Source organism: Gymnodraco acuticeps, unplaced genomic scaffold (assembly GCF_902827175.1).
Source record: "Gymnodraco acuticeps unplaced genomic scaffold, fGymAcu1.1, whole genome shotgun sequence".
Lineage (NCBI taxonomy): Eukaryota > Metazoa > Chordata > Actinopteri > Perciformes > Bathydraconidae > Gymnodraco > Gymnodraco acuticeps.
In genome coordinates, this window is record NW_022991513.1 from 2,386,569 (window position 1) to 2,409,861 (window position 23,293).

The window sequence follows — 23,293 nt, forward strand, 5'->3', positions numbered from 1 at the left end:
AACTACGGTTACCTTGACTGTCAGGAAAGTGATGTTTCCATACTGTTGGTAGAAACCGGCCACCTGGTTATCATGATGCCACATCTTGTACTCTGTGGTTGCCTGAGGATAGCAATTAGTATTTATTATTAAATTGCATTTTAATTTACAACTTTTTCTGTTCGTACTGAAGTTACTCTTGCGAGCTTTACGCAGTTCCCTTTGATAGTTCCTACCTTCAGACCGAGGTCTTCCACAAACCACTGGTCTCCCATGAAGTTGCAGGCCATGTCGGTGTCGCCGTTGTAAACGAGAGCCCGCAGGCCCAGAGACAGCAGCTTCACATAGACATCCTTCACTGTTGGGTACAGGTTGGTGTACTGCTCTCCCACCTCATCACTGCAATGAAAAGTGATCATTGAAATGAACATCAATGGGTAGGTGACCTTGTACCAAACGGCACACAGAAAGGACAGCGTCGTAAAAAGCAATAATTATACACGAGTGAACAACAGTTTCTAAAAAGCAACTTGGCTTGTAAATTATTTTTTAAACTACATCTCCAAATTGTTTCAGACAAAGCAAAACATTTGTAGAATACACATGTTTAAAAGGTCCCCTATTATACTGTTTTTCATCAATATATTATAATTCTCAGATATATACCGTGGTTGGTTTTTGAAAAAGAGTGAATATTTTGTCCTGAAACTTTCAGAATCTCTTTACACGGAGGGGACACATATTTCTGCATAAGATACATGAAAAAGTAGATTTTGCATAATAGGTGACCTTAGAAAAAGAAAAACAAGGCCATATCCCATTCATTCAGCATACCTGCAGATATCCCAGGGTGGCAGGGTGTCTGGGATGTGTAAAGCTTTCCTCACGGCGCCTCTGTTCAGCCAGTTCATCTGAGCCGTGCTGTTGATGCAGAGAGGGACTGCACCCAGAGACATGATGGACGACACTCCATCTGAAAACTTTGTTAATATATTTTTGTATTATTACTACTAAAAGAAAACAAATTATTTGAAGGACAGGTATATAGGTGGGCAGCTCTCACCTTGTGGGTTTGTGGGTGTTTCCTGATGTTCTTAAACAGCTGACTCATGGTCCTATCATAGCTTGTGAGGGATCTTCCGCCACCCTCACAATCCAAGTACAGGCCGTACTCATTAAGCCCGCTACCATACACAATTCCAAAGGCCACATTCACCTTAAAGGAAACATGGAAAATGTAAATCTTAATGAGTCATTTAGTAGCACAAGAAATACCCATCTTAATAGTTAGAGATGTGCACAAGTACCATTGTCTTGCAGGTCTCTGAACTGGAGTTGTGGAAGTCACAGTTCCCCTTGTCACAGCAATTTATGTTCAGAGCACGCCACAAACTGCACATAAAACACAGCTTTATGAAATCAACCACATGATGAATTCAAAACTTTTTAAACAGTGGCATGATGTGCCAAGTTAATTGCTAAAGTTTAACCACAGACAATGGTAAAAAATGTCCTTTGAGTCCAATACATGTTACTGATTTCTCAGGCAGAAAACACAAGTAAATAGTTATGGTGTTAAGGTTTATTAAAAGATAATTCTGTCTGAAGCCAGGAAGAGAATTGTGCAGAGTTCCTTTCTGTCTGTATTAGACTATGGCGATGTGAGCTATATGCATGCTCCTTCCTCCCTGCTTAAAAAGCTGGATTCTGCGTACCATACTGCTATACGTTTTGTAACGGGTGCAGGCTCTCGCACCCACCACTGCACTTTGTATCAGTCCCTAGGATGGTCCTCTCTGTACCAAAGAAGACAATCACACATGTTGATTTTTATCCTTAAGTCATTGCTAGGTAAGCTGTCCTTATATATCTCCAGACTTCTGTCCTTTTATACTTGCTTTTTTAATACCAGACGAGCAGCAAATGGGATGCTTTTAAATGTTCCTTTGATGCAGTCAGAGCTTGGTAAAGCTGCATTCTCCCACTATGCTCACTTTTTATGGAATACGCTGCAAGTAAAACTTTGTCTAGAGGCACTTCCTACTGTAAATGCTTTAAAGGTATGCTACGATTAGCCCTTCATGAAACATGTAACTGTTTTACCTGATGCTATTGCTGATGTGATTATGCTTCTTGCCACTGCACAAATGGCCTTCTGTATTTATATTGTATGTTTTTTGTTTAATGCCCTTGTTTTATGTTGAAACTTATTGTGTGCCGTGTTGGTCAGGACTCCCTGGAAGAAGAGATCTTGTATCTCAATGGGACATTCCTGGATAAATAAATAAAAATAAGAATTACTTTGAAGTGAAATTTAAATACTGTTCCTCCTAATGAACTAACAAAGCTTCTCCTCAGACTAAAGGCATACACTAAAAAGCAGAACAAAATATTGTTTCATTTCAAACCTTTATTTATCCAGGTGTATCCCATTGAGATCATTGATCTCTTTTTCAAGGGAGACCTGCAAAAATTGTAAACTGAAACTAAATAAATGTGGTCGTTCTTTCAACTCTTCTGCTATAGAGCCAGAGATGTTAAACAGACTTGACATCCCAGCAGGTGGTGCTATTTTGCAATAAGCAGGTGAGGGTTGGAATAATAAAAAAGAGGAAGCCAAAGTGACAAAAGGCAGGTGACAAGTTCCCTTTGGTGGTAGTTTGAGTTCCCCAATCATATTATTTAAAAGATATAGCCATTAAAACTACTGAAATTGATGTCAAAACGTAATACAATTTATATAAAATGTAATTTTTACTAGACAAGTCACATTTTTAAATCCAACTTGTGAAAATGATTTCTTTCAGTTCTGTTTTAAAACCTCATGTTTGTCCCAAGAGTTAGCGTCATTCCAAAAAAGGTAGGTTCAGTATATCGTGTGTATTGTCGCTGGATTATACAGGGGAACACACAAAGCAGTTTCAGAGGGCATTACTTTTTCTAGTATCACTTACTCTTCTCCAAAGAGGCCGTGGTAGTAACCGAAGTAGATCAAAGATTGGTCATTAAGAGCAAAGCTGCTGAGACCATTTCCCACTGAAAAGCCCTGAGAGCCAAAATATGATAGAAATGTATTTTAAATTACAAACATGTTTCACTGCAAAATTATTTTTCAGAATACCACAAAATAAAAATCTCTACGATCATGAAACTGCATTTTAGTGGTTGATATTCCTGCTAAGCAAAACATCAGATGCTTAAGAAACATTTATATCAGTGATGACAAAAGTACTCGGATTTATACCTAGAGTAAAGCATAGCAATGTGACAAGGTAAAACAAAACAAACTAAGAGAAAAGAGTTACCTTTTAACTTTTATAAAGTTAATGTATATACAATGGGGCAAAAAAGTATTTAGTCAGCCACCAATTGTGCAAGTTCTCCCACTTAAAAAGATGAGGCCTGTAATTTTCATCCTAGGTATACCTCAACTATGCTCCCAGGCCAGCGAAGAGATATAATCCCTCCACCTGGTCCTAGGTCTACCCCTTGGTCTCTTCCCAGCTGGACGTGCCTGGAACACCTCCATAGGGAGGCGCCCAGGTGGCATCCTAACTAGGTGCCCGAAACCACCTCAACTGGCTCCTTTCGACGTGAAGGCAAATCACATGGTCTGATTTTTAAAGAATTTATTTGCAAATGATGGTGGAAACTAAGTATTTGGTCAATAACAAAAGTTAATCTCAATACTTTGTTATATACCCTTTGTTGGCAATGACAGAGGTCAAACGTTTTCTGTAAGTCTTCACACACTGTTGCTGGTATTTTGGCCCATTCCTCCATGCAGATCTCCTCTAGAGCAGTGATGTTTTGGGGCTGTCGCTGGGCAACACGGACTTTCAACTCCCTCCAAAGATTTTCTATGGGGTTGAGATCTGGAGACTGGCTAGGCCACTCCAGGACCTTGAAATGCTTCTTACGAAGCCACTCCTTCGTTGCCCGGGCGGTGTGTTTGGGATCATTGTCATGCTGAAAGACCCAGCCACGTTTCATCTTCAATGCCCTTGCTGATGGAAGGAGGTTGTCACTCAACATCTCACGATACATGGCCCCATTCATGTTTTCCTTTACACGGATCAGTCGTCCTGGTCCCTTTGCAGAAAAACAGCCCCAAAGCATGATGTTTCCACCCCCATGTTTCACAGTAGGTATGGTGTTCTTTGGATGCAACTCCGCATTCTTTCTCCTCCAAACAAGTCTAGTTGAGTTTTTACCAAAAAGTTCTATTTTGGTTTCATCTGACCATATGACATTCTCCCAATCCTCTTCTGGATCATCTATCTAGCAAATTTCAGACGGGCCTGGACATGTACTGGCTTAAGCAGGGGGACACGTCTGGCACTGCAGGATTTGAGTCCCTGGCGGCGTAGTGTGTTACTGATGGTAGCCTTTGTTACTTTGGTCCCAGCTCTCTGCAGGTCATTGAGGTCCCCCCGTGTGGTTCTGGGATTTTTGCTCACCGTTCTTGTGATCATTTTGACCCCACGGGGTGAGATCTTGCGTGGAGCCCCAGATCGAGGGAGATTATCAGTGGTCTTGTATGTCTTCCATTTTCTAATAATTGCTCCCACAGTTGATTTCTTCACACCAAGCTGCTTACCTATTGCAGATGCAGTCTTCCCAGCCTGGTGCAGGTCTACAATTTTGTTTCTGGTGTCCTTTGACAGCTCTTTGGTCTTGGCCATAGTGGAGTTTGGAGTGTGACTGTTTGAGATTGTGGACAGGTGTCTTTTATACTGATAACGAGTTCAAAGAGGTGCCATTAATACAGTTAACAAGTGGAGGACAGAGGAGGCTCTTAAAGAAGAAGTTACAGGTCTGTGAGAGCCAGAAATCTTGTTTGTTTGTAAGTGACCAAATACTTATTTTACCAATTAATTCATTAAAAATCCTACAATGTGATTTCCTGGATTATTTCCCCCCATTCTGTCTCTCATAGTTGAAGTGTACCTAGGATGAAAATTACAGGCCTCTCATCTTTTTAAGTGGGAGAACTTGCACAATTGGTTTCTGACTAAATACTTTTTTGCCCCACTGTACACTTCAATATATATACATGTCTTACTAGCAGTGGTTAGCATGAAGCATCTCACCTTGAAGTTGATCTTGGCCGCTCCAGTAGCCACACGCAGGCTAAGAGTCGGTGCATAAATGCCACCGTAACTTTCCCCAAAGATGAAGAACTCATTTTTAGTGAAATTGGGAAACTTGGAGAAGAAACTCTGCAAGGCTCTGTAATTATCATCAGAGACCTAGAAAAACAAATAAAAAATAATTAATAAAGGCCGTTTCAAAGATTCCCTTCAGTTTTTAAGATATGCCAGTCAATCACTGAACTCACCTGATCATCATTAGTTGCATACTTCTTGTCATCAGAGTAGGAATATCCCACTCCTGCAGGAGACTCAATGTACAGCACATTGGCAATCTTGTTCCAGCTGGATGGGTTCTCATACAGCGTGGCTCCATTATCAGTGACCTGAAGGGAAGTCAAACATGCCACTTCGCTTAACTGGCAAAACTTTTAAGAATAGCTATCCCTTAAATTCCCACTATCAGCCTGGTTTGGCTGCATTACAGTCAATGTATGTCATTTTCTGAAGTTAACATAATGTCTTAGCTGTTCATCATCTCCACAATGCTGATGATCATGATCAGAACCTCATTGAGCAATAGTTTGTGAAAAGGCTAGTAATCAACCCTTCAATGTCTTCTATCAAATATTTAGCCATCTTTGAGCAATATTCTCCTTTAGTAAGCCCAACTCTCAGCTTCTGCCTTTAGGGCATATTAGGTACAGAGTCTGCTGTGAAAAGAAAAACATTTAGCTGTAGCCATAACAAAAGTCATAAACGGTAAGGATCCTCTCTTTAACCTGGAAGTTGCACTCACCATAAAGTACCTGGTACTGCTTTTTTAAAAGTACACCTTGAGTTTTCTTGGAAAATGTGTTTAATGGTTCCTGATTTATCATTGCTTGTGACATGCTCAAAAGGCCACCACAAAAAGGAGACACAACATGTCAACGGGTAGGTAAAGGTGTTTATTTGCACAACACTGGTCAATTCAACACATTGGTTATACTCATCAGAGCCGGGTGCCTGCAGGAAAACAGAGCGAGAGCAGACAGGAGCAGAGCGGCTTTAAAATAGCTGCAGAGCACCAGACCCAGGTGCCCTGAGTTACTGCAATCGGCGCAATCACTGGAGCCAATGCAGCACAGACAGAACAGCCACACCCTATCTACTGATGCACCCACAGGGGCATCACAGCCCCCCCCTTAAGACGGGGCCCCAAAGGGATCCCCGAAACAACACCAAATATCCAGAGCGACTCCCTACCCCACCGGGGCACGAGAGAGAGCATCCGCCACAACGTTGTCCTTCCCCTTAATGTGCCGAATGTCCAAACTATAGGACTGCAGGAACAGGGCCCCACCTCATCAGCCGCCGGTTCGGACAGTTAAGTGAACAGAGAAAGGTAAGGGGATTATGGTCGGTATAAACTACAACTGGGCTACTCCCAAATCCCACATACACCTCAAAGTGCTGGAGGGCCCATATTAAGGCCAATGCCTCCTTTTCGATTGTTGAGTAATTGAGTTGGTACGAATTAAACTTCTTTGAGAAGTAACAAACTGACCTATCAATACCCTCAACCTCTTGCAGCAAAACCGCACCTGCCCCGACATGACTAGCATCAACCTCCAGTTTGAACGGCTCATCGAGGCGCGGCGCAGCGAGAACCGGAGCACAGCACAACAGGGTCCTCACATTCTCAAACGCTACCTGACACTGGTCAGACCAAATGAACTTGACTGTACCCTTCAGCAAATCAGTCAGGCGCGCAACCACTGTGGAGAAGTTCTTACAAAAAGCGCGATAGTACCAGACCAAGGAACCGCATGAGTTCCTTCTTAGTAGTGGGCACAGGAAACTGCAAAACGGCCCGCACCTTCGCGTCTACCGGACGAACTTGTCCCTGGCCGACCACCCGGCCAAGGTACGTCACTGTCGCCCTAGCGAACTCACACTTGGCCAGGTTAACAGTGAGATGCGCCTCAGCCAGGCAACAGAACAGAGCACCAATGCGTTTGATGTGGTCATCCCATGTGTCACTAAACACCACTACGTCGTCAAGATAAACAGCAACCCCCTCAAGACCTGCTACCACCATGTTCATGAGGCGCTGAAATGTCGCTGGCGCATTACAAAGCCCAAAACTCATCACTGTATACTCATACAGACCAAAAGGTGTAACAAACGCGGAAATCTTTTGCGCACGCGCCGTCAAAGGAACTTGCCAGTACCCCTTTAACAAGTCGAATTTACTGACGAACCTAGCAGAGCCCACCAAGTCAATACAGTCCTCCATCCGTGGCAACGGGTAAGAATCTGTTTTTGTCACCTTATTAACCTTACGATAGTCGTTACAAAACCGCGGAGACCCATCTGATTTGCCAACCAGCAGACTAGGCGACGCCCAACTGGAGAACGACTGTACGGCAATCTGATTGTCCAACATGTACTGGACCTCAGCCTCCAGCACCCTACGCTTATCTGCAGGACAACGGTAAAATCGCTGCTTAATTGGAGGACTGTCCCCCACGTCGATATCATGCTCCACGAGAGTTGTGCGCGATGGCGTATCGCCGAACAGTACCACAAACTTCCCGATTAAAGCCGCCAATTCATCTCTGTGCTGCCGGTAAGTGACTCAACAAGCGATCCAATTGGCACAACGACTCCGAATTCCTCAGCCTACCAGACATAACAGGTTCATCTGGTGCCTTAACATCACACTCCTCAGCCAACCCTCGATCTGAAAGCACAGAATCAACCATCATTATGGGGCCCCACACCCAACTTTTTAACCATGAAGCTATCCCCAACGGTATCCACGAACATAGTACGGTTTTCAGGAGGTTGACGTGACACAGTTGAGACAACTTCCTCCGATTTGGAGTAGCAATCAGGTAATTTTGATCTGACACTTTACTCTCAACAGTGTACGGGCCGGCAAACTTGGCTTTGAATGGTGAAACCTGCAGTGGCATCAAAGCCAACACCTGATCCCCTGGGCTGAATTCACGATACTCGGCTTTACGGTCATAGAGTCTCTTCATATTAGCCTGAGCACCAGCTAAATTTTTCCTTGCCATTTCCACCGCTACATACAGGCGATGACGAAAGCCCTGTATATAGTCCACAATTTTTAGGTGGCTCACCCTCAACCAAACCATCCTGGAGAACAGATAACACCCCACGCACCTTATGCCCAAAGACCAAATCATTAGGGCTGAACCCTGTACTTTCCTGAACGACTTCCCTGGACGCCAACATGAGCCATGGAAGTCCCTCCTCCCAGTCCTTCCCCATTTCCATACAATAAGCACGCAGCATGGACTTCAATGTTTGATGAAACCGCTCTAGCGCCCCCTGGCTTTGGGCATGGTAAGCCGACGCACGGTTATGCCTGACCCCCAGCTGCTGTAGAATCTGTTTGAACATATGGGAAGTAAAGTTGGTACCCTGGTCGCTTTGAATCACACGTGGGATCCCAAATGTGGAGATGAACTGGGTTAAAGCCCTAACTACTGGCGTCAATGAAATGGAGCGCAAGGGAAACGCTGCAGGATACCTTGTAGTCTGGCACATTATAGTAAGCATGTACGCACAACCGGACTTAGATGGAGGCAACGGCCCCACACAATCTATGATCAAATGCTCAAAAGGTTGACCAAGGGCTGGAATGGGACTGAGGGGTGCAGGCTTTACCACCTGACTTGGTTTACCAGTGAACTGACATATGTGGCATGCTTTAATATAACTTGCAACATCGCGCTTTAACCGAGGCCAGAAAAAAAATAGCGTAGGACACGGTCATAGGTTTTTTTTATCCCCAAATGTCCCCCACTATCATGCGCAGTTTGCAATATCACATCACGAAAGCTACTCGGCACCACCACCTGAAAAATTGCCTCCCCCACAGCATCACCAACACAGGGCACCCACTTACGCACCAGCAAGTCCCCCTGAACAAAGTAACCCTGGGCTATGTCTCTGACCTTCTCTGCCGGCAACACTTCAGTCCACAGAGCAGAAAGAGATGAATCGTCCCTCTGACTCCTGACCCAGTCCTCCTTTGACACCGACGAAGGGAGATCAGGCAGTGAGACCACATGTACCACATTACTTTTGCTACACTCCGAAACATGTGGGTCAGCAGACATTTTACGGCTCTGTGCACGTGTCACAGCACAAACTGGAAACACACTTGGAAACTGCAAACCACTCTCATCTGGCTCCCCAGATGCCACCGGCCTGGAAACCACCACAGGCGGTGGCACACCAGGCGGTGGCACACCAGCCCACACAGCACTACCAGCGAGATCGTTGCCCAAAATCATATGTATCCCATCGAGTGGCAACGTGGGACGCACACCGATAGACACAACTCCCCGCACCAGTTCGCAATCCAGCACTATTGTATGCCGTGGCACAGGGATCAAGCCCATCTCCATGCCCCTCATCAGCACAAAATCCCCCGTTTCTGTCTCTGACGAAAAAGGCAACACTGACTCAACAATGAATGAGTATCTAGCCGCTGTATCACGCAACACCTTAATCGGCACATATTTGTCACTACCGACTACTGATACTACCGCTTCAGTGATGAACGGCTCAAAACCAGAACCCGCATCCGGGTCGGCACAAACCGGCTTCTTATCAGGCACCATGCCCGAGCCTACACCCAACGGTTTTTTTATCCACCACGGCAGAACAACACATGGCTGGAGCATGTGGTGACAAACGAGGCTTCCCCTTCGTTTCCAGCAATGGACACTGCTCCTTCCAATGACCCCCACCTTTGCAATAGTGACATTGGTCCACTTTGGCCCCCTTGGGTCGCCCTGTACCTGCAAATCTACGGGAGGAGCCTGGTGAAAACTTTGCACGGGCATCTCCATTGTCTTCTCCACGTTTCCAATCACCCCTAGAATATTTCTCCGCAAAACTGCCCTTATGTGTCAACACAAAATCGTCCGCTAATTCAGCAGCTCTAAACGCGGTGGGAGGTTTCTGTTCATTCACATACGTGGCCACACGCTGAGGGAGAATGTTTTTAAATTGTTCCAAGACAATGAGCTCACAAAGACCGTCAAAACTTGCAACCTTTGCTGCCGCGCACCACCGCTGAAAATGAGAAGTTAAATCACGGATAAACTCCACATGTGTCTGCTTATCTCCCTTGACCCCACTTCTGAACCTTTGACGATACGCTTCAGGAACCAGTTCGTAAGATTTCAACACCGCTGATTTTACTCTATCATAGTCCAAAGTATTTTCGCCACAAATAGCTGAATAGGCTTCCTGTGCTCGCCCAGTGAGTACACACTGAAGTAACAGCACTCTATCCGAATCTGACCAGTTTCTTGCCTCTGCTATGTGTTCAAATAGAGTGAAAAAAAATGTCCAGGTCACGCTCATTGAACTTTGGCACTAATCGCAAGTAAGAAATTATATCGCCACTGCCTGATGCTAACCTAGCACTACCATCCTCCCCTGGAGAAAACTTGCCCTCTCCCATCAGCCGTAATCTAGCATGTTCCACCTCCAGTGGCGTTTTTATATGTACAAAAGTGGTGGGGCACAAAAAACTTAGATGTCTATATATAAGCTTCTGCAGTGAGGTTCATGGCTGGTGAGGCTCTGACTCTTCAGGTTTACAAATATTATATTTTGACCTAAATCAAAATATCATATTATTTTCAAAAGCTTTTTTTGTCTGATGCTTCAATTAATTTTAAACAGACAGTTCAACAAAAGGATACCCAAAAAATGTAATTGTATCATTTAAATATTGAATTGTTCTCTCTTAGTAAGATCCCATTTTCAATCAAATTGCAGTCTTACCTTGACATGAAGATGAAGTCCATTTGCCTATCCTTCTGGACAAAAATCTCTTACTTTTTTGTAAAAGTCCTCCTTATGTTCTTGTAGTTTCAAAAGTCTATCATAAATCTGATCTAATCAATAGATTTATGATTCGAAAATTATAAAAGTAGGGTAGACATGTGGATATTATCCGGCTGAACAAAACGTGCATTTATCTAACAGGTTTGTTTCCCACAGATCTTATTTTGAGCTATTTTCTAAAATCCTATGGAGAAATATGATTGCTTTTTTGTGGAGGGAAGCCATGCGCAGTTTATTTCCGGGTTGTAGGACGCCTCACTGCAGCTCTCTCTCCTCCTCTTCACACACCACACTTTTCGCGGCACACGTACTTACAGCCAATCAGCTCTGAATTATGTGAGATGACGTATGGTGGGGATGGCAGCACTATGCCCATAATTTTTTTGCCACACACATTAAATAGGACAATACTCTGAGCATGCGCAGTGTAGTTTTTACAGTCACCATTGACTTAAACAGGGAGAGGGAGGGGCAGGATCGGGTTTTGTCCCACATGGCTCAAAACAGCTCAATAGGCACACACTAATTAGAAGAACACAGACTAAAACAGCAATGTACAGACGAATCAGATGAATAAACATGATCTTAAAATATATTTTTTAATTTATTTTTTGCATTTTTTTGTAATCATTACTTTTAATACTTTCTGCTGACACTAGGTGGGGCTGTGCCCCACCTGCCCCTAATGACCAGTCGCCACTGTCCACCTCACATTTCATCTTTTCCACCTCCAGCACCTTCTCCACCTCTAAACGCTTCTCTACCTCCTGCTGCTGACCCCTCATTTCCAACTGCAACCTCTCCTGATTAAACTGCATGGCCAAAAGCTCCTTTTGCTGTTCGAATGTCAAACCAGCTGTCTGAACCACTACTGGCCCGACCCCTGCCACACCAGACTCACTCTTCTGTAACACTCCCCGCTCAAACAAAGATGACACGATGACAGCTTTAATGTCATGTTTCCGCTTGCTCCCTACAACAGCAATTTCATAATGCTCTGCTATTTCGATCAACTGCGCCTTCTGGCAACCATCCAAGAAAGATACTGAGGGCGCATCCACAAACGCTGACAAAGAAGCCATAATATATTGCCTATACCCAATCAGAAAGCAAAGTACTCAACTGTCAACACGCCTGGGCGAAAAGACAAAACCCAACAGAGAATTCCCCCCTAACTGCCTTACCAAAATCTTCCTAATCTCACCTAGTCTTCATGTGGCTTGCGGCGGGTAATTACGCACTGGAACCCGGCGGATTTATGGAGCGACCTGCACGCAGGTAACACCAAGAAATCACGCGGATGTGCCCCCGAGACAGCTGTCCGAAAACAGCTGACACCAACCACGTCGCCACAACACTATGAAAAAAACAAAACAGACGGAACCCAAGGGGAAACGCCACTTAAGCCTAGCGGGGAAAATCTCTTTTACAAAAGCGTAACAAACAGCAATATCTTACCTTCTGATTGGCACACAAAACCTGATGCCATGTCAAACACTAAAGCATCCTGAAACCCAAAAGACATGATGTGTCCCCCAAATAGCAGCGCAGAGCCAGCACACAGCTGGACCACAACAATGAATCAGCTGCTCAATGAGCACTACACAAACTTTTTAAATAAATAACCCTTTGGACGAGCCCCCATTTGTTGCGACCTGGCTCAAAAGGCCACAACAAAAAGGAGACACAACATGTCAACGGGTAGGTAAAGGTGTTTATTTGCACAACACTGGTCAATTCAACACATTGGTTATACTCATCAGAGCCGGGTGCCTGCAGGAAAACAGAGCGAGAGCAGACAGGAGCAGAGAGGCTTTAAAATAGCTGCAGAGCACCAGACCCAGGTGCCCTGAGTTAATGCAATCACTGCAATCACTGCAATCAATGCAGCCAAGACAGGACAGCCACACCCTCTCCACTGATGAACCCACAGGGGCATCACAACATACAAGCCAAATATAAATGTCTGCCTTTCGTAAGAAACATGTACACAAGATCGATAGTTTATCCAATATACATGTAGATTTGTGCATATAGTGGCATGCTCACATGAAAGGGTCCATTCTCTGACAGGAATCCGTCCAGTGAGCTGCAGCCTGGGCCTCCATTCAGCCAGAGCACCAGGGGGTCTTTGACGGGGTCCCTCTGAGAAGTCACAAACCTGCAGAGGACCAGCAGGAAAAGCTTAAAAACTGCACATTTAACACACTGAAAGGTCGCATACCATCACACATGCTGCTAAACCGAGGAGGAGCAGGGTCTTAGCCTGCTGTTTCTCACCAATAGTGCAGAAACACGCCGGGTCGTGCCTGGAGGTACCCCGACCACTGGAGATAGTTGGGTTTGAACTTCAGCCCCGGCAGATGGGTCACCTCATCGGGAGGGAACTGAGCCCGGGAGCCGAGCTGAAACACGGCCAGCAAACACACCAACAAAGCGCAGGACGACATAACTGAACACCACTCACTTCTAAGACAAAACTAAACAACAAAGACGAGTTTCTTTGTCGCAGTGACTTCCTCCACCGTCTTCATCAGCGGCTGCTCTGTGTGAAGTTCCAGGACAAACCGGAATGTCATATGACTGCTGCAGTGCGTCACGTGATCAGCGCCTGACTCTACGCGGAAGTACTCAACAACACGAACACAAGAGAAACAGGTGTGTTTTGTGAAGCAGGTTTATCGATTTATCTCATCAGATTGTTATTAAGGCATGTGTGCAAAAAGCTATGTTAAGCATCTGTTGCAGACGTGCATTGGACCTCCCAGAACAACTTTGACATTTTATATCAAATTCATATTCACACTTACATATCTGTGCTTATGTTTGATATTTACCTTGTTATGATTTATTAAATACATGATTGGTTTGGGTTACTTACCTATTGAGATAAAGCGATTTTTTTATTTACTGTTATTTCTGTAACTTTTGCAAACTATAAAAATTGCCCAAATTAATAAATACTGAATGGAGACGTGAACTGTATGATTATGTACAGTATGTGCACCTATACATGGTGTATATATTGGAGTCATTCTACCAGAAACGTATATTTTCACATCTAAATATACTGAAGAAATTTTTTTTATTTCTTTCAATTTCAATAACAGGTCATATGGAGAACATGTTAAACTGTTAGGAACACATATTGTCCCATCTCAGCATGTTTTTATTATTGAATAAAATCCATTTTTAAATGAGTTTCACCCTTAAGATGTCAGCCCCTGTCACGGTAGAATGGTTTTCTAATATATTTTTTTAATACAAATAACATTTTCCCATTGATCACATGTCTCTGATTGTATCTAAAATGTTTTTTTTAATTCTTTTAAGAATTCTTAGCAACCTATCAGTTAACTGTAGTGGACGGTAAGGAACGAATAATCACCAGGTAGTCATATTGTTGTAAAGAAAATACTTTTACACCAATTATTTTTCTAAACAGCTGATGTGGATATGACCCCCCACCTCGGTTATCTCACTTAAAAAATAAATAAATAGTCAATTTCTGTATTATAATTTCCTGTGTGACAGGACTGACCCTGTCGTGACAGGGTTGACAGCTTGTGACAGGACTGACTTAATAGATTGAATTGATTCAGAAAATGTATGTTTGTATTTTTAAAATCTTGTTTTGGTAAGTTTTCCTTTTTAAAATTATTATCATGATTCAATATTAGACTGATGTGGTAATAATCATTTAAGGACACACGATAAGATTTGTAGTATTGATAACTGCTCGAAGCATTGTTTTAATAAACACATTTATTACAACATAACATTGGTAATCTACAATTCATTTAATTTAATAATTGATTAATTGTCAGCTTAAAAAATGTTTTTCAATTAAGTAATTTAACAGTTCAATACAATTTTTCATTTTGTTTTTTAAAGCGAACAAAACCAAAACACACTGCATGCATTTCATTATTTCAATTGGAGCTAATGACAAGTACGAGGACACATTTGTTCATCTTCTATTTTGCCAATTTGGCCCAAACTTCTTTTTTTATCTCATGATGACGGCTGGTCACAGGCTGAGGCGGTTGAATGAAACAAATTACATTCTCAAATAGGTACCAGATCATGTCTTCTCTTGCAGGCCAAAATAACCTGTTTACTCCAGCGCTGTGCATGCATTTCACTTGCACTTGAACCTCATCAATGGCAGTAATGATGCCAGCATAGAAGTCACTGTCATATTTTATTACACACCACTTTTTTATAACATCTGGACCCCATGTTATCTCTTCTATTGCTGGTGTGGTCGTTGGTTTGTTGAAGCTGAATGCCTTTGTGTTATAGCATGTGCAATGGTAAATCTTGTCTACAGTGCACATACAGCTCACATCCCAGTACAACATCTGTCCAGGAGAGGTTGTGAGAATCTGGTGTATTCTCATTGTTGAGGGGACTTGGGGGATGCTTTCTGGCATGTTCTTTATTGCCATGTCAATGGACTCTTCAGTTAAATAGAACAGTTTAATAGTGTGTTTACCAAGGCTTCAAACAGACCCATTGCATTGTTAATGTCACAGCCATGGCTCACCAAACGGTCTGCACTCCTTTTCAAAACCCCTCCCACACCATCCGGTGCCCCTTTGCCATGGCTGGCCTCAAAGAAATTCCATGTCCAGCTTGGAATCCTTTTTTGTGGAGTAGGGAGGTAAAGAGGTAAAAGTTCCCCTTCTGGCGGTACTGTGTACAAGGTCCGTCGCTAAGAAATGGACCACTGTGACAGCTGGGAAGACATCCCTAATGTAGGACAAAATAGGGCTTAGATGTTCCCATATGGCTGGGGGACCCTTCAGTCGTGATGATGAGATGGTACTGAAGCACAAGGGCTCATCATTTGATCCTACATATAAAACTCCAGTGTGCAGTGTCGCTTGCTCATGAGATGCACCAAAATGCACTGCCTGGATCTCTGATTATGTACATGTATAATTCTCAGAGAAGTCAACATGTATGATACATTCGTTCTCTGACATATTCCTCTTCAGTTCTCTGCAATATTTGTACTGTTGTCGGATGTTGAATGTATGGCGTTTACATTTCACAAGCATGGTAGTGAAGAGGTTGATGAGGTCATTGAGTGTCATCACGACCATTTTCTTTACGGTCTTCTTGAATGTTGTTTGAATATTGTTCTTGTCTTGTCCTTTAGTGTCCTCTGTGACCCACTGCATACATGCCACCCTGGCGCAAGCCTCATATACCCCGAGAAATGGGAAGTCTTTCTCTTTGCAGTCCACACAGTCATTGTACATACACTTCTTACTAGTTTTGTCACAACAGATCTGTGCCATCAATGTCTCTAGTTCAGGGGTGTTGAGCAACTTCAGACTGCAAAGCTTTTCCGCTACAAAGCTTAAGTTCTCATGCAGTTTGCACAAGCATGTTTCCCTATCTGAAAGTGATGGGTGCACAACCCAGTAGGGCCTAAGTCTGCAAAACAGAGAATAGGAAACTGATTTCCTTGAGTTCTCTGCCAAGTACTTCTTGTGCAGGTTGTGCAAGGTGTCCATGAGCAATCTTTTTTGCATCTTGACCTTGGCATGTGTTAAAGTCTGCTTTTTTCCTGTTGTTATACGGCTCACATCATCTCTTGTGTAAAAGGCTCTTATTTTGTTTTTATATTCTTCTTCCATGCGGACACATTTCTTCCTTGCGAAAGAGTATGGATTACCTCCTACTGTTTTCCATCGCCTTTGGGTAAAACCAAAGGTACTTTGGGCATATTTCTGCAACCTGTATTTTTTGACAATCCTCCCTGTCATCAGGTTGATGATTAGTCTTTTTTCCTGACTATTACCAGCTTGTTCAATATGACTTTGTAGATCTTCAATCAATGCGTCATGGAACAGGGTTTTCCTTGCATTTGGACTGCTTCTTGGCCTCAGATATCTAGCTTTTGTTGCTGGAGACCCTGACCTCATTAACACTCGTTGGAACCTTTTTTTATATCTCTCTTTTTCCTTTTTTTCTGCTGCTAAGGCGTTATTTAGTGCTCTGATTTTTATCTGCAGCTTCTTCCTCTCTTTCTTGGAATGCTTTCGCCCCTCTTTCTTTTGCCTGTAACATACATTGAACATACAGTTACATTCCCTTTAACAGTCATTCAAACATAAATTAAAAGGTCATTCTGTTTAGTTTACTTGATATTAAATTGTATATTACCATGTTATCACACTGATATTTTTAGACTGTAAAATAAAGTTGTAAAATGAAGGTAGTCTTTTCTAACCTTGAAAGCCCTGTCCCTGGCTCTGGTTCTGGAACTGTGGCTTTTCTCTTGAGCCTAGATCCTTGTTGTTGCTTTCGCCATAACTTACGCCTGTGTCTTTGCTCTCTCTTACTCAACTCGTCAATAGTTTTCCTACTTTCTTTTTTCTGCCTCCATCTCTCCTTCTCTCTCTGAAGATGTCTTTCCTTTCTATCAGGTTCTGCATTTCTGCGCGCCCGACACTGCCTCTGTCTCTCAGCTGCACTGACTGGAGCCATTAAACTGCAATTTCCATGAATTAAAACAAATTACTGCCATTGTTACTTAAAGATAATAACCCCCATTACAATATTAACAGGTATTTAAAGGTCCCCTATTATACTGTTTTTCATTCATATATATTAGAGGTCTCAAATATAGAAAATATGTCTCTGAAGTGTTTGGCTGTTTTGTGACAGTGCCTGACGTGACAGATCAGGGCTTGACGTGACAGGGTCTGACCGTCGGCCATTTTAACTGCCATTACTCAGCATTTCAACATGTTAGCTTAAAAATAATTAGCTTGCTAGCAAGGGATTTTAGTGAACTTTAATACATTTTTTAAAAACAAAAACAATATAATCCTTTTCTGGGATATTTGAACGTGACAGCACCTGACCCTTTAGCTTGTCCACGTAAAAAAAAGGTGTAAAAACAAGATTAAAATATTAAAATTCAAGGACAGAATTTACCCACTTCAAGGACAGCTCCTCCTTAGTCAGATGATGTAACTCCTTCACAATCATGTTCTTAAAGGTGTATTACACAATTTTTTAAGGAGTATTTTATGAAGCGTGACAGGACTGACCAAACACATGGGGACTGTTGTAAAACACAATTTTTTGTTCAAATGTAAGCATTATTCAATGTTTTCAATGAACTGTGGTAAAAGATAACAAGTTAAATGTGTTATTAATGACGTTTGTTTTTAAAATAAAAGTTTTTAGTTCATTAAGAAATGTAAACCCCTTGCTCCAATTTGGCTGGGGACAGGCCATTTTTAAGAACTTCTATTTTTCAAAAGTGTTTTTCAATAAATTTAAAAAACACCTAAAACCCTAATGAATCACAGACCTATGTACAAACAACTCACAAAACACAACTATCACATCAGTTTTAAGATATTTTATGGATTATAATTTGTATTCACTGTAACAATCCCAGGACAGATAATATACGTTTCTGGTCGAATGTCCCATTGAGTGTTTTTGATAAAAAATAAATATATTTTTCATTAAATGCCTGGTTTTGGTAACATCTGCAATTGTGAAAGTAGCTTGACTCAATTAGAAAATGAAGTTATGTACAGTATGGTATAGATAGATTCTTAGATTGTATTTCTTTACACAATAAAATAAAGCAGCAGAAAAACTAAAAAAGATTTGTTTTAAACCCGAGAAGCCTACTCCCCTCAATCCATCAACAACAGTGAACACACAACAACATTGTTTAATCTAAATCTAAAAAAGGTTACATAAATAGAGAAAAAGTCTCATTATCGTATCTGATTTAAATATTTATATAAATACAATTTCATTTCATTTTGGTCAGGCGAACATTGGGGCTTTTATTGTGAAGGCACGCCAGGTATATATCCCTCCGCCCCCTCTGCTAGTACCGGGAAAAAATACGCGCCTAACTCCACAACAGTGGGTTTGTCGGTGTTCACTATCAGTAAAGGTCGGACATTATCATTTACATTGGCTTCAGATTGGATTTAAACAGAGGGTAACTGTACCTCCCTGGTATGTTTGAATCTTAAGTTAATGACCATCGGTTGTCGTCCTCCACACGTTAGCCCAGTAGCGTCTGCAGCAGCAGCAGCTGCTCTGTGGAGCCCCGTTACCGCTGATCCAGAAACAGCCCAGGTAAAACTGTTTAACTGTCCTAACTTTCAAGATAAGCGCAGATATCATGTAGAGACTATAATATATGTTTGAATGCAGGTGTTAGCGCTACTTCGAATAACTTAATAATGTATACAACAAATTTTAAAAAAGGTACACAAACCGTAATTTAGTGTTTCCGGTGAAACCCTTTCATAATAAATCTGCGCCAGAGAGAAATTAACCGTGTTGAAAGTGAAGGCGAAAAGGGTTTTTCTTCACCAAATATTTTGCAAATAATTAAGTTGAATCCTTATATAACTGCACATTATTGCTCATACAGGAAACCCTGATAAGATTTCATTTCGATCCCAAAATAGTATCCAGTTGTTTGAAGTGGGCTGATTTGTGATTGTTGTTTGTGATTTGCTTTTCTCTCCCGTTCAGCAGAATGGATCCTCAGGGAAGCCCACCAAGTCCAGACCATGGTCCCGATGTAGAGACAGCAACACCAGAGATAATCCCTACATACAAGAGGAGTCTGAGGAGCCTTCATATGCTCGCTGTAAAGTTTGTCAGATTGTTACAAGAAGCTAAGGGCGGTGAACTGGACCTCAAAGATGTAAGTGAACAGCGTCGGTACAAACAAACATCCATTATTTGATAAATTAATGGAATGACTGTTAAGTTGGTCTTACCTACAGAACACTTAAAACAATATATCTTACATCCATGTTTGTAATTGATCACAATGTGCACTGGGAAACCAGGCTTTTTTGCAATTATGTGATGCTTTGTCAGAAATGTGTAACTGTAAAGATTTCATTGTTTCTGTCTACTTTAACCAAATGTGTAATTTAATGAAAATGTTTTTTATCTATCTAGCTTGTTTAAGAAACTTAGCCTCAATGCAGCATTTGAAGTGAATTGCTTTCAACCTCCATAGGAACACAGGATTATCACTCGTAAATAAAATTGGAACAAAATACATTTTTGAACGAGGCAACGTGTGTAGTTGTTTTTTCCAAAAGCTATCTTAAAAACACTTGTCGTTTCCAAAATAAGGCTTTTCAAATGTATACAGAACAATAGGTCAACTAATAATGCAACATTAAGATAATCTACAAACAAAGGGTCAATTTGCTTTATTTGTGTTCTTTCAGGCTATCAGGGTCCTGGCTGTCGGTCAAAAAAGGCGAATCTACGACATCACAAATGTGCTGGAGGGTGTTGGTCTAATTGTGAAAATCTCCAAGAGCACTGTGAAGTGGAAGTAAGTCTTTAGCTCTAAATTGTGTGCATGCTTTTGGATCTTCTGTAGATAAATAGTGTGGGGCAAAATATGTGACAATAAATAAAACATTTGCTTTTTTCTCAAATAGGGGTACCATTACAGGACAACGTGAAGAAGTGTTTAGCAACAAGCTATTCAAGTTGAAGTCCGAGGTGGAGGATCTGGAGATGATGGAATCCATGTTGGACCAGCAGAAGCAGTGGGTGGAACAGAGCGCCAGGAACACGAGAGACGACTGCAGTGAATATCCTTTTGACAAAGAAATTGAAAATGTATGTCATGTAGGAAATGTTAGATTACTGCTGCTTTAACAAAAAAGAGATGTCTGACAGCCATTTTAGCAGATATAATATTGCATTTTAATTTAAACCTTGACTCAAATCAACTTTGACCTATGTGAATCATGAAGATCTCTGCAACTGCTTCAGTGGTAAGTTACGGGTACTCTTTTTGTGTGCATATTTGTCTTCCATCAATAAGCTAAGCAAAAGGGCAGTCCATGTCCTGCTTTTTGAAGAATATATCTGCGGCACATTTCTTCCTCTATCTGCGTTACACTGATAGATCCATCTGTGTGAACCCTTAAGAGATGAAACGTTACAAGTATATTCAAACCTTCTAAATGTAAATGTCCACTTAAACGTGTTAGCATTGGTGACTTTTGAGGATATTTTTGGATAGTCCTAGATTAATCCAGGATAAAAATTAAAACAGTAAAAGAGCAATATTTTTTATCAGGGTATGTTAATAATAATAATACATTTTATTTCTATAGCGCTTTTCTTGAACCCAAAGACGCTTTATGTGCAGCTCAGAATCAGTTGATGTTTTTGCAATTTAGTGTATTTACTAGTTGGACTGATATTAAAACGGCTGGACAAACACTGTCCAAAATGCGTGGCCACAACAGCTTACATTGTTGCAGTTTTAAGACGAATAAGGCCCACTCAAATTTATTTTTATTTTTAATATATAAAGACCAGACAAAATTGTCATTTGAAAGGATGTTCACCCTCTTCTGTCCTCAGGTAATACTCTTTTGGCAGTACGAGCACCAATAGGAACACAGCTAGATGTTCCCATTCCCAAAGCTGTAAGTGCTGCATTACTGGATCCTTCTGTAGATTCTTCTCTTTGGCTTTCTTAAATGTACATGGAACAATTGGGTATTTGCCTACTTTTCATTCTTCAGGTCCAGAACAGCCCAGCAAAGTACCAGATTCATCTGAAGAGCATCAATGGGCCGATAGAAGTCGTACTTCTCAACAAACTCTCTGTCAGCTCTGCTCCTGTCGTACTGCCAGTCCCGCCGCCTGAAGACATTTTACAGAGAGCAAAATCAGTAATGTCCACTTCAGGCGATACAGGAAGCAGTATCAAACCGCGTCAGGCTTCAGCTAATAACAAATTAAGCAGGGCAGCCACAGAGAAGATCCGACACCTTATGTCATCGTCATGTTTCAACACTCAGCTAAACCGAACTGGTGCATCTCAATGTGAGTATTTTATTTGGTACAATTTCCAATGCTGCCACACGTTTTTATCCATATCGATTTATCTTCAGATCGTTTAGTGGTTTGTTCTATATAATGTTATAACATTTTGAAAATCACCTTCAGTTTCTCAAAGTAAAATTAGAGTGCTGAAAAATCTACAAAACCATTTCTGTAGTGCGTTTTTTTGTAAAAATGGAAACTTTAAATTACGTTTATGCTTGAACTCTGCCAGATAGCTCTTCAATCAAATGTTTTAAAAGTGCATTTTATATGAAGTTAAGGACTTTTATTTATTCATAACAATCATCAGGCTAAGACTGGACCAACCTACTGCTGGTACACTAAGAGTTAAGGCTTTTGGTATCGTTCTCCTTATCTGAAGTTATCTGATAATGCAGCAGCAAAGCTCTTCCTTTTTTGGACAGATGCAAACCATTTATCTTTTTATACATTAAAGTGGTTGCTGGTTCTGCGGTTTCTTTCTCTGTGATGATTATCGATTATTTCTTGGACAAAAATAAATCATTCATGCATGTTTCTTTCAGTGCCGCTTTCACATTCATGTTTTTTTTAAAAATCTTTTATTCAGTGCAAGATTTATCAAAAGAACTGCGGGACCTAATAAACCCAACCAAAGGTGGGTTCCTTGATATATTTCTTTGTTAAAAAAATTGTGTTTATATTCTTATGTAAGTGTATTTGACATAAGAATGTATAAACTAAGTATGTCTTCCCGCATTTTATAGAAGTAATAGGCGCAGATCTGATCAGAGAGCTTATGGCCTCAGAAGGTTAGTGCACTTTATTTTCTGACTTCATATATTTAATAGTCATATCCATCACGTATTGATATTTGTATTAATCACATTTGCCTCTGCGCTTCAGCTTTTTCCCCGCTGCTCTCTCCGCCTCCACCTGGAAGCGAATGTGCTTACAATCTGGATCAGAGGGAAGGCCTCTGTGATGCCTTTGACGTCCCCATGCTCAATGTTTGACCATGAACTCCTGTGTTAAGGGCTCCCCAAGTAAACATTATACTTTGAAAATGTACATAGTTTTCTGTTTTTAAATTGTTATTTACAAATAAAAACATATGATTTTGAATATTGTCTCCAATTAATTTGTTTTATTAACAACATTATCCAACACAAATTGACATTAGTATTCCTCCTCTGGGGATCATTAAAGTCGGAACAGAATCGCACGGCAATCCATCCAGATATTGCTGAGAAATCCGCTTTGACCATCACAACAGCAATGTTGCTAGAATGGCTAAAATAATTCAGTATGTCTAGAATTGTTTAATTGATAGGTGCTGTATAAAGAAACCGAGACAGTCGAGAATGCCGTGCACAGAGTCGTGAATCAGGTAACTACTGAATGCCCATTGGCAAACTATTGATAAGAATTACTACACATACTAGAGAAGCTAGTCAATCCCATCAGAAAAAGTG

General features: G+C 41.5%; 3 protein-coding genes across 9 annotated transcripts in view; 1 reads left to right on the forward strand and 2 right to left on the reverse strand.

The window, feature by feature from the left end:
• The window catches only part of si:ch211-122f10.4 (lysosomal protective protein), a 14,668-nt gene extending 1,139 nt beyond the window's left edge, over positions 1 to 13,529 (reverse strand). Inside the window, exons 1-10 of the mRNA XM_034196889.1 lie at positions 13,239 to 13,529; positions 13,008 to 13,119; positions 5,321 to 5,458; positions 5,073 to 5,231; positions 2,934 to 3,025; positions 1,287 to 1,371; positions 1,043 to 1,195; positions 814 to 959; positions 216 to 378; positions 13 to 102 (exon numbers count right to left, since the gene is read on the reverse strand). Of these exons, the coding sequence (XP_034052780.1) occupies positions 13 to 102; positions 216 to 378; positions 814 to 959; positions 1,043 to 1,195; positions 1,287 to 1,371; positions 2,934 to 3,025; positions 5,073 to 5,231; positions 5,321 to 5,458; positions 13,008 to 13,119; positions 13,239 to 13,408 (1,308 nt within the window). The 5' untranslated portion in view covers positions 13,409 to 13,529. The remainder of the gene's footprint in view (positions 1 to 12; positions 103 to 215; positions 379 to 813; positions 960 to 1,042; positions 1,196 to 1,286; positions 1,372 to 2,933; positions 3,026 to 5,072; positions 5,232 to 5,320; positions 5,459 to 13,007; positions 13,120 to 13,238) is intronic.
• Positions 7,902 to 12,655, reverse strand: LOC117533258. Its single transcript, XM_034196898.1, has 2 exons — positions 11,666 to 12,655; positions 7,902 to 10,593 (listed from the first exon to the last, which is right to left on the reverse strand). The coding sequence occupies exon 2, from the start codon at positions 9,947 to 9,949 to the stop codon at positions 8,825 to 8,827; it is 1,125 nt and encodes a 374-aa protein (XP_034052789.1). The 5' UTR covers positions 9,950 to 10,593; positions 11,666 to 12,655; the 3' UTR covers positions 7,902 to 8,824.
• Positions 13,409 to 22,943, forward strand: LOC117533257 (transcription factor E2F5-like). Of its 7 annotated transcripts, none has more exons than XM_034196892.1 (10): positions 13,409 to 13,616; positions 19,500 to 19,671; positions 20,213 to 20,322; positions 20,432 to 20,587; positions 20,730 to 20,773; positions 21,372 to 21,436; positions 21,536 to 21,839; positions 22,429 to 22,476; positions 22,586 to 22,630; positions 22,725 to 22,943. In XM_034196892.1, exons 1-10 carry the CDS (start codon positions 13,531 to 13,533, stop codon positions 22,832 to 22,834), a joined length of 1,140 nt encoding a protein of 379 aa, XP_034052783.1. In that variant the 5' UTR covers positions 13,409 to 13,530; the 3' UTR covers positions 22,835 to 22,943. The 7 variants fall into 7 exon arrangements, with proteins under 7 accessions (XP_034052783.1, XP_034052782.1, XP_034052785.1 ...); XM_034196891.1 differs by having other exon boundaries at positions 13,464 to 13,616; positions 19,497 to 19,671; XM_034196894.1 differs by lacking the exon at positions 13,409 to 13,616 and adding an exon at positions 18,835 to 19,091 and having other exon boundaries at positions 19,497 to 19,671.
• Positions 22,944 to 23,293: the final 350 nt, after the last annotated feature.